The sequence below is a fragment of the Pan paniscus genome, chromosome 1 (genome assembly GCF_029289425.2).
Source record: "Pan paniscus chromosome 1, NHGRI_mPanPan1-v2.0_pri, whole genome shotgun sequence".
NCBI classification, from domain to species: domain Eukaryota; kingdom Metazoa; phylum Chordata; class Mammalia; order Primates; family Hominidae; genus Pan; species Pan paniscus.
In genome coordinates this window covers 170,037,799-170,052,961 of record NC_073249.2, presented here as the reverse complement: position 1 = coordinate 170,052,961, position 15,163 = coordinate 170,037,799, and the positions used below count along the sequence as shown (strand labels likewise).

General features: G+C 39.4%; 1 protein-coding gene across 1 annotated transcript in view; it reads right to left on the bottom strand.

Moving 5' to 3' along the window:
- FYB2 (FYN binding protein 2) overlaps window positions 1-15,163 on the bottom strand; it is a 109,350-nt gene that overhangs the window by 55,293 nt on the left and 38,894 nt on the right. The window contains exons 3-4 of the mRNA XM_034952930.4: window positions 14,419-14,580; window positions 12,623-12,656 (exon numbers count right to left, since the gene is read on the bottom strand). Of these exons, the coding sequence (XP_034808821.3) occupies window positions 12,623-12,656; window positions 14,419-14,580 (196 nt within the window). The remainder of the gene's footprint in view (window positions 1-12,622; window positions 12,657-14,418; window positions 14,581-15,163) is intronic.

The window sequence follows — 15,163 nt, the reverse complement described above, 5'->3', positions numbered from 1 at the left end:
GAATGATTCAGGGAAACATAGGCTTCAGAAAGACAGAGGTGGCAGTGAATTTCAGCTCTACCAGTCTGTGACCTTGGGTGGGTGGTTCGACCTAAGTCTCTTCACCCTTTAATCCTCTTTATATGAGAATGAAATGATATAATTTATGCCATGCTTAGTGTAGTGCTTGGCATAAAGCATTTGCTACTTCTGCTTCCACTACTACTACTTCCACTTTCACTTTTATACTATTTTCCCTTTTACAATTCTACTACTTGTCCTTCGAATTCTACCACCACCTTCACCACTAGTTCTCCTGCTTCTACCATTTTACAGAACACACACATATGTGTGCATACATATACATCTTTTTATGTAATATATATTTTCATTTGTGTATATATGTGTTTACATATATATACGTACATGTATACATACATACACACAATCCTACCACCACATGTACCATAACCTTACTGTGATGGTTAATATTGAGTGTCGACTTGATTGGATTGAAGGATGCAAAGTATTGTTCCAGGGTGTGTCTGTGAGGGTGTTACCAAAGGGGATTAACATTTGAGTCAATGGACTGGGAGAGGGAGACCCACCCTCAAGCTGGGTGGGCACAATCTAATCAGCTGCCAGTGCAACTAGAATAAAATAATAGACTGCCTGAGTCTTCTGGCCTCTATCTTTCTCCCATGCTGGATGCTTCCTGCCCTCAAACATTGGACTCCAAGTTCTTCAGCTTTTGGACTCTTGGACTTAAACCAGTGGTTTGCCAGGGCTCTCAGGCCTTCAGCCACAGACTGAAGGCTGCACTGTGAGCCTTCAAAAAGTAGGGATAGTTTTGAGGTTTTGGAATTTGGACTGGCTTCCTTGCTCCTCAGCTTGCAGATGGCCTACTGTGGGACTTCACCTTGTGATCATGTGAGTCAATACTCCTTAATAATCTCTCGTTTATATATACATCTACCCTACTAGTCCTGTCCTTCTAGAGAACCGTGACTAATCCACTTACCAATTCTACTATGACTTCTACTACAACAACATACAACAAATAGAGCTTCTCTCAGCCCTGGGCACTAGGTATTTCTTTTTTCTATTCATGTATATGTAACCCAGTTATTTCTACAAAGGACCACAAAACCATGATCACCAAGTAAATGTTATTAAAGTGCCACATAACCTTACAAAATATGCCGTCCACTCTGGCTTTAACTTAACTCTGAAGCTACATTGTCAAACCATTGATCTCATTCATAAGGCAGGCATGGGAAGGCATGTAAATAATAATAACAGCTGATAATTGTTACCTGCCAAGTACTGTTTCAATTACATGTATCAATCTTTGGCTCTATGAAATAGATACTATTATTCTTTCCACAATCAGATGAAGAAACTGAAGCATGATCCAAGCTCACAGAGTAGTTAGCAGCAGAGATAAGAAGCCAGATATTTGAATCCAGATATTTGAATCTGAAGTCTTAACCATTATGCTGTATACCATCTTACACAGGGGAAGTACTGGTTAAAGTCAAACATGGCATGAATAGATCACACCGTAATGGAAGTCATCAAAGAAAGAGGTCATCAGAGTATACAGCAAGGAGGATTCCAAAGGACTGACCAGACTATTAGCTAGAGACATAATGAGAGAAAAGTATGTCTGCTAGCGGTATAAAAGAGAAGCTCTCAGATTTCTCATTAAGTTACATACTATTATTCACTCTTCGAACAAACTATATTCATGTTAATTTTATATACATTATCTCACATAATCCTCTCAGTAGCAGTATGAGGCATTCTACAGATGAGGAAACTGAGGCTTGGAGATATTCAGTAACTTGCCCAAGATAGCACTGCTAAGTAGCAGAGGTGGGTCTGGAAACCACACCTTCTGATTCCTAGTCCATTGGTTCTCTCCTCTGCACTACAAGTCACTCTAGAACTGAGGGAAAACTGAAAAATGAAAATAATGAAGCACCAGACGATGGTGAAGGTCAAGGAGCTTGTGAGTGGGCTTTGGACAATATTTTTCCAACTTTTGTTAGGCTGACCCAAGAGTTCACAGATCAATTCTTTTATATATTAGTTATTTATATGGGGAAAATGTTATGGGGAAGTTCTTTTTCTTGTCTTTGCCTGATATTATCACCTATAAAATGAAAAATATTACCATTTAACCTGTAATTTGAGGTTAAGGTGGAACCAGTGGATCAGGGTGAATTTGGGAATGACTTTCTAAAAGCACTTTGTCTTCTAAGTGTTTTAGGAAGTCACACAACAACTAAAGCAGACTCTTTTTTTTCCCATTCATCTAGGAACAAGATCTGATAAAGCAGATTCCTAATAAACCAGTCAAAACTTCAGCAGCATGAAACAAAATGACCACAAGCCCTCATTTTGATCACTAGTCAAATTTTAAAATATCTTTGTTTCAAATTTCAGAGTGTCTTCTTTGAGGTGCACTAATATCTGACCCCATTTATTTTACAGAGAGGGAAGTGAGGTCACCCTCTGAACTAGTGGTAGCCTTTTAAATAGGGGCCTGGTCTCCTGACTGCCTGTTCTGCCACCTACAGCATTCGACCTTGATACAGACAAACGCTGCTATTACAAGCAAACAACAAATCTCTGCCATTTATTAAGAGCTTACAACATTGGAATTCCACTTTGCTGAATTAGAGATATTTATCTCAATCCTCACAACGTCCCTGGGGGAAGGATTTGATTTCACTATTTCCCATATTAGAAAATAGAAGGCTCAGAGATATCAAATAACTTTCCCAGGATCACACAGCTAGTGTGTGGAGCTCAAACTATGAATCCAAGGTTATCTGACTCCTAAATCAATGCCCTTAACTTCATGTAACATACTCCCTGGATCTTTTAATTTTTAATTCATTCAATTTAAACACACTTTAATTATGCAGCTGGTAAGAAAGAAATATTAGACCATCTCTCTGCTTTTGAAGAATTTATAATTTAGTCAGGGAAATGAGATACACCCAGGGAAACAGAAAATCACAAAAATACACTGGATATACTTGAGTCTTAAGCCTAGTGCTGTCTAAGTCCATTCTATTCTTCAGCCAACATTTATTGAACAACTATTAAATGCTGTATGCCCCCTTCCCCATATACACCTTACCACTACACACTCTAATCATGTCAAATTACCCATAGTTCTTGAATACATGAGGCTGTTTCCTGCCTCTTCGCTTTTGTCCACGTTTCATCTGCTTATAATGACCTTATCACCAACATCCTCTGTGCAAACTCGTATTTTTTCTCCTAAAATTCTGATTGTCATTATCCATGGCCCTTCTATAGTCTATTCTCCACACAGCAGCCAAGATGATCTTCTCAAAATATAATTCAGACCTTGTCACAATCCTGCTTAAGACTTTCCAGAGGCATCCTATGGTTTTTAATAATTTTTTTTAAAAAAAGAACCACTAAGCTCCCCACCTTTATGATCTCATCCCTTTCCATGTCTCCAAGGTCCTGTACTACCATTCTCTTCCTCACTCATCACTCTCCAATCACACTGGCCTCCTGTCTACTTTACAAGGATGCAGTGCTCTCTACTACCTCGAAGACTTGGCAAAGGCTGCTCCTGCTATGTAGAATGGTTTCTGTATGACTAACTCTTTCTCAACCACCAGGTCTCACCTCTGTCCCCTTTGGCAAGGCCCTTCTTCAGCTAGCTTTCCCAAACAGCCCTCCTTCCCACCTATTTCTGTACACCACAATACTTGTTGTATACCCTTCTCAGTCACTGTCATAGTCTTGAAATTACTTTATTACTCTTTGTAACTAGTTTAATTTTCTCTCTTTCGCTCTGGGATCTTGAATATCACTTGCTGCTCAGTACCCATTGCCTCATCCAGTGTCTGGCACATTGTAGGCTCCCAGTTAGCAACTGGTTTTTTGTTTATATCCTTTTCTGATGCTCATACAAAAACACTGGGAACTCTTAGACAGGTAGATGATGTCACATCATTAATTTTTCTCATTGAGCTCCCCCTCTCTGTCAGGTACTGTTCTAGAATATAAAAATAAATAGCAGTCAATGTCCTTAAACTCAGGGTTCTCATGGTCTAGAAAAACATAAAAAATAAATCAATCAAATGAATATTATCAATCAAAGCATTCATAAAAAATAACAGGAAAATAAAGCTGAATCATATACGAAATAGATAGCGTCTTAGGTGAGGGAACATGTGCTATAGCCAGGAAAGCTGACATTTCAGCATATATCATTGCCTCATACCATATTTGTTATTTGTTTTTCTTCCCAACTAAAATATATACTTAATGAGGGCAGATACTTTGTGTTCATTTCCTGCCGCATTTCCAGCATCTAGAAAAATGGCGGGCACATAGTTGGAGTTCAATAATTATTGGATGAATAAATAAAAAATGAATTCTGCATGATGAGAAGGAGCCATCAGGTGATGATCTGGGAGAAGATGACACACACAGGAAAATATAAATACTTCTGATTGGTCAGGGAAGTTTGTTGTGTTTGATGATTAGCCAAAGGCCAGTCCATGGGTGGAAGACAGCAAACAAGGGTGAGAGGCCTTAGGAGAGGAGTTTGGAGAATAACCAGCGATCAAAACCCATAAGAAACCTATAAGAATATATATAGGTATAAAGAAGTATAACAAAGCATATTCTTGGCCCTGGGAAAAGTACAACATTTTTGAATTTTATTCCAAATATAAAATGGATGCTAAGAGCTCAATGATTAATTTAATTAAATATTTAATTCAAAAACTAATGAGTCCAAAGAAGAGGAGAGAAGAAAGGAGCGTGCCTCTCATGTGGGCTAATAAATCAGAACAAGCTTCTTGGTAGAGTGTCACTTGGAGCTGAACGCTAGACCAAGAAGGAGCAGAGGAAAGAGGATCTCATGTGAGCCCCCGCTCTCACATGGCAGTAGCCCTTACCTAATATGCAAGGGCAAAGGAAGTGTTCAGATTGTCCTAATTATTTAGCTTTAATATTAGAGGGATATAATATTGGACATGCAAACCAAGGCAAAATGTATAGAGAACAGAATCTTGAAATGTTTTATTTACATAAAAGCTAGTGGAAGATGATATCATTCCTTCCATCCATCCTTCTCCCCATCATTTTGTTTATCTGTTATTCCACTGGCCCATCACTCAGTCATTCGATAATTATTGCTTGCATGCCCACTGTTTGCTAGGTCTTGTAAAAATAAAGGTGAAAAATATATATGATCCTTCTCTCATGGAATTTGCAGTCTAATAGATATCTCCAAAAGCACTTCATGGTGGAAAAATTCAGAATAACGTAGCTGAAAATCTTTAATTTGGTTCTGAGTTCATATCCCAAATAAACTCTGAAACAGGACAAGCCATGGTTTCTCACCTATAAAATGACAATACTAATATTGTGTATATTCACTAATGTTCAATATTCAATATACTAATACTAATAATAATATTGCCATTTTATAGGTGGCAATTAGTATTGCCTCCTAAGATAGTCATTGGTCTAGAATGAGTCTAACAGATATAAAAGGGCTCAGCAATGCTCAGCATGTGGTCATACACAAACAGTAGTTTCTATTCAACCTTACTAAATAAACCTATGTACAAAACTAGGCCCCAAGTCTGCAACTTGTGATTGTCTGTTTCTTTTTCAATCATGACTTTTCTGGCTTATCATCTGAATGCCACTGAAGAGAAAAAGCAAGGCTTAGTTCCAAAACCTTTCATATTTTAGCTCCACCCTAGGCCAGCCTCCCTCACACAGATCCCTCTGCACAGAAAATGAAATCCTAAGGAGGCGTTCAAGAACTCCTGCTCAAAGCATATCCAGGCTCAATGTGTAGAGCAAGCCATGAGTCTATTAAGCCTTGCCCTCTTTTGTTGTAGGTAAAGTGTTCTTTGAATCCTCAGTAAGGCAGCCTGGGGTGATAGTTGAGAGGCTGTGCTCTGGAGCCAGGCTGACCAGGTCAAGCCCTGGTGCTGCTGATCCAGTTGCATCACCCTGGATGACTTCACCTGACTCTCCGTGGTCAGAGAGTGCACAAAGCACTTACTGTACTTCATGGGTGGTTGTAGCTGGGAGTTCTAAAATGAGAGAGAGGACATAAGGTACAACTCTTTATCTATGGGAAGTGCTCAATAAATAGAAGTTATAGGTGAGATTTTTTTTAAGGAGGAATATTTGAACACAAAAAAGAAGAGAAAAACTCAGTAAATTCACTGCTCCTTGTGAAAAACAGGCCAATCAGTGGCCCTGTTGTGTCCCTGAAGTCCAATTAAAAAGGGATAATAAGAAATTATTGAAGTGGCTTAAGCTGAAACTACCTGAATGTTCTGAGTCTGAAACTCTACAGGCAGGACACAGGCTTCAAAAAATTCATTCTCTTCATTCTTTCCTGTAGCGATTCAATTTATCCCAGCATGCTGGGATTTCCTGGCCTGCTTTCACCTCTTGAATATCACTACAAGGAGGCTGTTTTGTTGTTCGTCAATCAGGTCAGGTCTGTACCAGTCTTAATTACCTGAAGTGCAGCCATTCAGGAAAGAGCACTGTAGTTGCAAACAATTTTAAAACTAGCCTTAAGTGATTCTGTCGTACATGTACAAAGGCACAATGACATGCTTTTTGTTGTTGCTGTTATTAAGTAGAAAACAAGCTCAAAGTCCTTTCAGGAAGGATCCTTCTTGTCTTGCACTGATTGTGTGCTAAGCACTTCACCTGTGTTAATATCAACAATGATGGGAACAGCAAATAACCTCCGTATTGTCCTAGATTCCTCTCTTTCCCTCACATCTCACTCCCCACAGCTGATCCAGCAATGGCTGTTTTCCTTCCAAACAAATCTTTAATCCATCAACTTTTTTATTTCATTTCGACTACCCTGTCCGTGTTAAGTTACTTAACTTCTCTCTGACTCAGTGACCTCATCTATAAAATGGGACAGTACTATCTGCTCCTTAAAATTTTCATAAATGAAATCATGTATAAAGTACTTAGAATAAACACTGAGTGTGTGTTGCTAGTTTTACAGTGGTTGTTGTAATGGCTTTCCAGGACATCTTTCTGTTTCCACCTTTTCCCATGAAATTTATTATTTATACAGCATCCAGAATGATCTTTACAGAAGAAGTGTCAGCTCATGTCACTTCCTGGCTTAAAACTCTCCAATGTCTTCCCAACGCATTTAGAGCAAAATCCAAATTACTTCCACAGCTCACAAGATACTCCACCTCCATTTCCTGAGCTCACTGCACTTTAGCCAAGATTCCAACCCCTTTCTCCTTTCAAATGTCCTAAGCGTGGTTCTCCCTTTAGTCTTTGTGCCAGTTATTTTCTTTCCTGGGATGTTCATCTCCTAGATCTTCCTTTAACTGGACTGGGTCCTTATTCAGTTCTCAACTCAATGCTGCTATCTCAGAGAGGTCTTTCTCTGATCGATTCATAGTAGATGTACATATTTTCAGGGTAATATGATATTTTAATACATTCATACGATGTGTAAAGTTCAAATCAGGGTGATTGAAATATCTATCACAATTTTCTTTATGTTAAGAACATTCAAATTATTCACTTCTAGCTATTTTGAAATGTACAATAGATTATTGTTAATTATTGTCACCCTACTGATCTATCGAACACTAGTTCTTATTTCTTCTATTTAACTGTTTAATTGTACCCATTAATCAATCAGAGAGGCCTTTCTTGACCATCCTAAGCTTTATTTCACTCTCAAATCCTCATTATTATCCTAATACTCTTAAATTTTTGTTTATAGTACTTATTACGATGCAAATAAGTACTGTAAATGCATTTTTTTTTGGTTACAGTGTTGTTGTAATTATCATTATTTTACTTGAAGGCCTTTGATAAGGCATCTATTCCTCACTTCCACAGGATCAGCCACTCCCCACTGCCTGACACGGGTCCTAGAGACAGTCACATGATCTGCCCAGCCCTAGAAGACATTGTGTTTCCCACTCTGCTTGGGGTAGAAACTGCAAAAACACAAATACAAATATGTGTTTCCAAGTACTAGGCACAAAAGAAGTCATCGGAAAGATTCAAAATAAGCTTATCAGCTTTTAATAAAAGCTGATAGACTTATTTTAAAAGCTTATGAGCATTTAAAGACTATCATCAAAGTGAAAACACAAAATTAAAAACTTCAAGAGAGAAAATGATAAACTCTTGAGAATTCACCCACAGACCTTCCCCTGAGAAACACTGCTGTCATCTTCCCACTCCCAAAATAAACAGCACCTCCTTTATGTGTCTGAGTCAGATTCCCTGAATCAGGACTATCTCTGACACTTCTTAATGGGAGAAAAGCCATATTTATAGCTAATGAATAAAATATTAGCCAACTCTGCTAAGTACTGACAGAGACCAGTGCTGATTGCTGCCCTGGGACTAATCTACTTTGCTCACACAAATAGGGACTGCTTATTCAAGAGGGATGCCAGCCAGCTTGGTTTGCATAAAAGAGTGATGACAAAGAATAATCTCCAAAGAGCCATCTCACTGTTGGAAACTAATGAGACATTAATATTTCAGAGGTAACAAGGGATGGAGAGGCCAAGGTTTAGAGAAACTGAGACTCATTGAGTTTCTTTTGTGTTTTCCATGCTTGATATAATTTATCTCACTTGGCCTTGATGACAATAAAGTAAATAATAATATTGTGCCCACTTTACAGATGTGTGTATCAAAGATCTGAGCTGTTAAATGGCTTGTCTAAGGTATGGAAAAGGGGTTTAAATCTATGCCAATATGACTTTAGAACCTGCACTTGTTCCTTTATACAATGTCACCTCTCATGTTTTAGACACAAAGAGGTCCAGAAATGAAAGATGGCTATTGTAAGTGTGCTGGGTTAAGATGATTAAAATATGTATATATAGAAATACAGCTAGAACACAAAGACTCCTGTTTTATACATTATGGTTGGAAATAATGAGAGTTTTAATTTAGAGAAGAATGTAGTCCTTAGATGTTTTAAGAATCATCACATAAAGAGGGGGTAAATATGATGTCTGTTGTACCAAAGAGTGTATCTTAGACATATGGTTGAGAGTTTGGGTAGGGAGGTCAATTCTTTTTCCAGATCAACTTGAAGGACTTTGAAATAAATAAATAAACAAAGAAGCGTGTGTGTGTGTATGCATGTTATTTTATTTTGTACACTGCTATATTTTCAATGTATGTAAATGTTTGGCCCATAATGGATGCTCAATAAATACATGTTGAATGAATAGAATTGGCTCTGATGAAGAAAAATATAAGGCTCTCAAGGTGTTGAGCTCCTCATCAATGAATTTTTGAAGAGACTAAAGTTCTGAGCATAGATTCTTGCCCTTGCTGGGAGGTTACATAACAGCTAAGCAAGGTTTATTGAACACTCTCTAGATGCTAGGCCCTGCCCTAAACACTTCAAGATCATTATTTTATTTACCCTCACCACACTAGTATGAGTTAGGTAATAACAACATCATCATTTCACAAAAGTAGAAACTGAGTAGATCTTAAGATGTAGACCTTTAAGATGATTAAAATACATATCCAAAGAAATACAGCTAGAACACAAAGACTCCTGTTTTATACATTATGGTTGAAAATAATGAGAGTTTTAATTTGGAGAAGAATGTAGTCCTTAGATGTTTTAAGAATTTTGCAGAAGTTTTTTTTGTTGTTGTTTTAAGGTTTGCAGAAGCTAAAGCATTTTCCCAAGATTACACAGATGTTAAGTTCTAGGGGTGGGATCAAAACCCAGGCTTTCATTAACTTTGTGCTATGTGGCTTGGCTACATGAGATTATCAGCACATTCCCTTCCAGTAATGAGAGCCTACGTATACCATTTATAATTTAATCTCTGAATTGAAGATTAATACCTTGATCATGGATGATATTCTTCCCAAACGAGCACCAGTTTCCAGGGAAGTTATAGCTAAAGCTATTGCACATTATGACATTTACTTGTTCAAACTCACTTATCATTGGCAAGATAAAGTCTCAACTTTTTACCATGGCACTTAATGCATTTTAGGATCCAACCTCATCTCTTAATTTTATACATTAGAATATTTTTTGTCTGTGTATTTCCTTCTCTTTAGAGTCTCCTTTTGTCTGTTTATTTCCTTCCCAACCTCCTTGCTTTCAAACATGTTCAATCTCTATAATAAAAATCCATTGGTCTGTCTATCTGTTTGTCCATCTGTCCATTCATTCATCCACCCATCAACTACATGTCAGAACGGTGGTTATATCAGGGAACAATACCCTGCCTTACCACTTGATAGTCTCACAAAAGAGAACACATAAGTAAACCTATCTAATTCGTACCTATTATGCAGGATACAGGCCCAGTTCTTTCATCTCCCATGAAGGTGCCCTAAGTTTTCTGGCCCCTCTTTATCTCTTTTGCCTGTCACTCTTTCAGCGCTATGGCCCACATCATAATCACTGTTTAGTGAAACCTCATTTCAGACGGAGGTTAGCTTCCAAAATCAGCATGAAAGGACAGAACAGTCAAAATGGCCCCTGTAAATCCCTTAGGAAGATGGTGCCATGTGGAGACTGACTAATGGGCCATCACAGCAAGTTTATCCTCCATGTTGAAACAGATTGCTGTTTCTTTGATTTAAATGCCAGAGAAGAGGTCAGCTTAGATTAGAACCAATCTGTAGGAAAAATGTGTATCTAGTTAAACACAGCAGTCACCTTACACTCAATCCTACTGAGATGCTCACAATATGAAAGAACCAAGAGCAAGTGAGAGCACAGCAGAAGAACACTGTCCCTTCACACTGTCATACTGGGACCTATGTTCATTGAGTAAATGGTGCAAACCATTGCCTGAGCCAGTTAGATTATTCTCTCTCTTTCACATAAATGCGCATAGAACACGTCTCCACTGACCTGTCTTGTGCTGTCATTTAACTCTTTCAAAGGGATGACTTACCCAGGAGTTCCCAGAGCACATGAATTGCGTCTAACACCACACTACCAGTTCCTTGTTGAATAAGATTGCCTTATCAGTTCCCTGTTGTACAAGATCCTCTGTGATGTGGTTCCTGTTTACCTCTATAATCCCATTTCTATACCATTTCTATACTTTCTACACTCTAAGTGTACTTATTTCTGGTTTCCACAAATTAAACATGTTGCTTCATACCTCCTGCCTCTACCTAGAGTGTCCCTTCCCATGCTGTGCTGCAAATGTGCATCTTCAATACTCATTTCAAATGTTTCCTCTTCGGGGATAGGTTGACTGGATCAATACCCCATTCTTCACTCCTTCCTGCATCCCTGCTTTTTGCCATGAAACTTTCAGCACCCTCCCACTCTGGTTCTGGGCTTGGCCACATTACTTGCTTGGACCAATAAGATGTTAGCAACTGCAACACAGCAAGGGCTTGAAAAGTACTGGTGTGATTGGGCTTGTCTTGCTTGTTAGCAGCGACTGTAGAAGAGTGCCCCTGGGCTAGCTTGCTGGATGAGGAGAGACAGATGGTGCCAAGTCAAGGTGCCCACCATCCCAGCCAACACAATCCTAGATCAGCCAACTGTTAAGCTTCCCCTCAACATGTGAGCCACCCCAGCCAATATTGCAAAGTTGCCTAGATAGCCTGCAGTCTACTGCAAACATATGAGCAAACCCAACTGACCCCAGCCAAGATCAGCTGTACCCCACAGACTCATGTATGCTATGAAAGTTTTATTGTTATTATGTAGCATTACTCTAGCAATGGAGAACTGATACTTCTTTAAAGACTTCCCTGACCCTCCCAAGAAGATGTAACAACTTCCTCCTTAGTGCAGCCTCTGAATCTTGTCCTTTCCTCTATTACAAAATTTAACACAGTTTACCATTGTAAACATTTGATAAAGGAATAAGTAATATGATTATTTGTTGTTAAGTTTGGATCTCCTTCTAAGACTAACCTTTTTGAGAACAGGAACATCTTTGTGTGGGAGGTGAGGTATATAATCAATGTAGTTATGGCACATCTGGGTTGGAATCATGGCTCAGCAAGTGGCAAACTTTCTGAGCCCAAGTATCTTGAGCTGTAAAATGTAAGCGGCAGCAGCAACTGTGCAGCCCTCTTGAGAGAACAGAATGAGAAATCTGTATAAAGTAGCCAGTTGAGTGCCTGACACATCAAAGGTCTCAATAGATATTATTTGGTTAAGTGAGTTAATGAACTGACACTTCTGTGGCAAAATTCTTAGAAGGAGTACACCAAAAATAGAACATCCTTTATCCTATTACCAATTCCTAACATCACACCAGCTGCCCAGAGCATTCTTTAGCCTCTAATTCAATTTATGACTATGAAGGGTGATGTTTCAATTTACTGAACCCAACTGTGTAATAAAAAAAAGGACCTCTGAGGACTATCTTTGCAACTTAACATCAGCACGCGTTAAATGCAATTTATTTAATCTTTTGTTTACAACAAAAGTTGCAGTTTGTTGCTTATAAATTCACTCCTTCTGAAACCCTTCTGAGAAATACAGATTCTTGGTTTGTGCTAATTGCCTGCTCTGGAGCAGGCTAAGTAGCCTCTGTGATGGGCTACGTTCCTACACAACTAAGGAACATGTACTTACCTCTCTGGAGACAGGGAGCCCTCTTCCACAGTCACTGCAAGAGAGAGGCAGAATGAAAAAGAGGCGTTGGCAGCAGCCTGGTTAAAGTGAATGATGCTTGTGCGATGACTTGACCCCACAGATAATGTGGAGAGTGGAAGCTTGCCTGTGCCTGAAACATCCCTTACCTCCACCCCAGCACCCAGGGGATGCCTGCCCCTGCATTGCAGCACTCACCCACACTTCACAGTACAATTTCTTATTTATGGGTACAATCTCTTGCATTAGACTTTGACCTCCTTAAAAACCAGAACCCCTGTGGGGTTTATCTCTTAATCTCTCATTTCCATCACAGGACATGGTACAGAGATTATAGCTGCTCAATGTTTCTTTCAAATAAACTTGGACGTTTACAGAGCACTTCCTGGTATACCAAGCACTATTTAAGCCCTTTCCGGGCATCATGTCTCATTATCCTCACAATAATCCTAAGAGATCAGTGGTATCCCCATTTTACAGATAAGGAAATTATCCCTATTTTATAGATAAGGAAAATGAGGCTCAGTGATTAAGAAACCCAAACTTAAATAGCTAGTGAGTTCAGAAGCTGGGATCTACAAAGCCCATTTTATGGCAAAAGACTTAGTACTTTGTTCTATGTTGCTGATAAACCTTCTTCTCATTCAGAGAGATTATTTGAGGCCTGAATTATTTAATGTTTATAAAAATCACACTTATCCTTCTTTGATTTGGAGCTGTCCATATCAGTAAAGTATACTTATAAGAGCCTATCTCCCCATACAGAATTTTCTTTTAGGATAAGACTTAAGATGACTTGTAGCAGTGGTTCTCAAAGTGTGGTCCATGGACCAGCAGCATCAGCAACCTCTGGGAACTTGTTAAAAGGCAAATTATCAAGCTCCAACTCAGACCAACTGAACCAGAAACTGAGAATGGAGCCCAGCAATCTATGTTTTAAAAAGTCCTCTAGGTGATTCTGATGTACACTCAAGTTTGAGAATCATGAAGTCAGAGTAATTTAACCATGAAGTTGCCCAAAGCAGTTAAAATGAACAAAGACTGTGTTAGCTGTCTCAGTGTACCTGCCATCTGCTGGTGCTGATGGCCACAGTAAAACAAATGTTAGCACAGCAGTACATTTTGTCCCAAAGTGTATGTTCGTCTTGTGTTTCATTAGCGCAAACATAAGCTAAGGCATTTAAAATGTCAACAAGATCAGATTGTGGTGGGAGTGGTGAGGGACGAGAGGTGTTCCTTTAAATAGAAGAAGACACAAAATAGCACAGAAAAATGGCTTCCAAAGATGTTTCAGTTTCTGGAAGGGATCAGAGGGTTGGGGGTTGCAGGCTTTCAGTTAATTACCAAAAGCAGATCACGGAGGCCTGAGGGGCTCCCCCTAAGGATTTCAGGTCAAGTTCACACTGACTTTCTCCCTTTTCACTCCCTCCCCACTTCTCCTGCACAAATGGATTGTGTTGACAACACAGGTTTGCAGGAAACACAAAGGTTCAGTGACTCCCTGCTCAGCGACTTTCTGTTTTCTTCCTCTTGGACAGATTCCCAGGGATCAACTGCAGTGCTCTCAGGGGAAGTGGGCTGGTCTAGGAGCGATAAAGGGCCAATTCCCACAGAGACATCGTTTCATGGGCAAGCTGCCACAGCCTCTAGATGAGAATAAGCAGTGATGGATGTCCAGCCTCATGGAAAAGCAGCAGCGGCATCGTCACCTGGGAGAGGATGTGGAGACGGAGGTGACTCCTGGTTGGCCTTGTGTAGGGCCCTGTGCATTTCCTTACCTTCCCCTTGAGTCTTGGGAACAGCAGCTGGCTGCCTCTGAAAGGCCTGGAGGTTCATGACGGGAGGTCTTGAAGGCTTTGGGGGAGGAGGACCCAGGGAGTCGATGGAGGGCAATGGCTTTGTTTTGGGAAGGTGGTGATGCCTGACATCTGGCTGTTTTTCTGAACACAAGACAGTAAAAAATGTAAGTTATGATTATTTTCATTTCATAGCTTGTTGGGTAAAACTGGTTTCCTTGCCTCCATCTAAGTCCCGTCCAATCTATTCTCCACCCAACAGCTAGAGTGCCCTGATCAATACATAAACCTGATCAGTTGCCATGCTGCTGCTTTAAGGATTTCCTCAGCATGACATTGGTTACTCCATCTCTGCCATTTCTACACCACACAGCACCCATCTGTGTTTCTAGATTCTTTGTTTGGCATATTATATGTCTTGCTTCCCCCCACTTAAAGCCCAAATATTTTTCACACACATCACTGGCTTCTCCATTCTCCATATTTGATTTAGATAGCCTTAAAAACCTCTCATATATCCAAAATTTTGTTCATGTTTTTCTTGGTTCTGGAACACTTTTCCCTTTCTTGGCAAACTTCAATTCATTCTTTTAAGGCTCTGCTCCAATGACACCTCCTCTAGAAAGCTTTTCTTGATTTCTCACAGGAATCAAGGCCAGAATCAACCTCTGATTTGTATTCCCGTAGCACATTGTTAATACCCTTACATCAATATCATGGCACATTG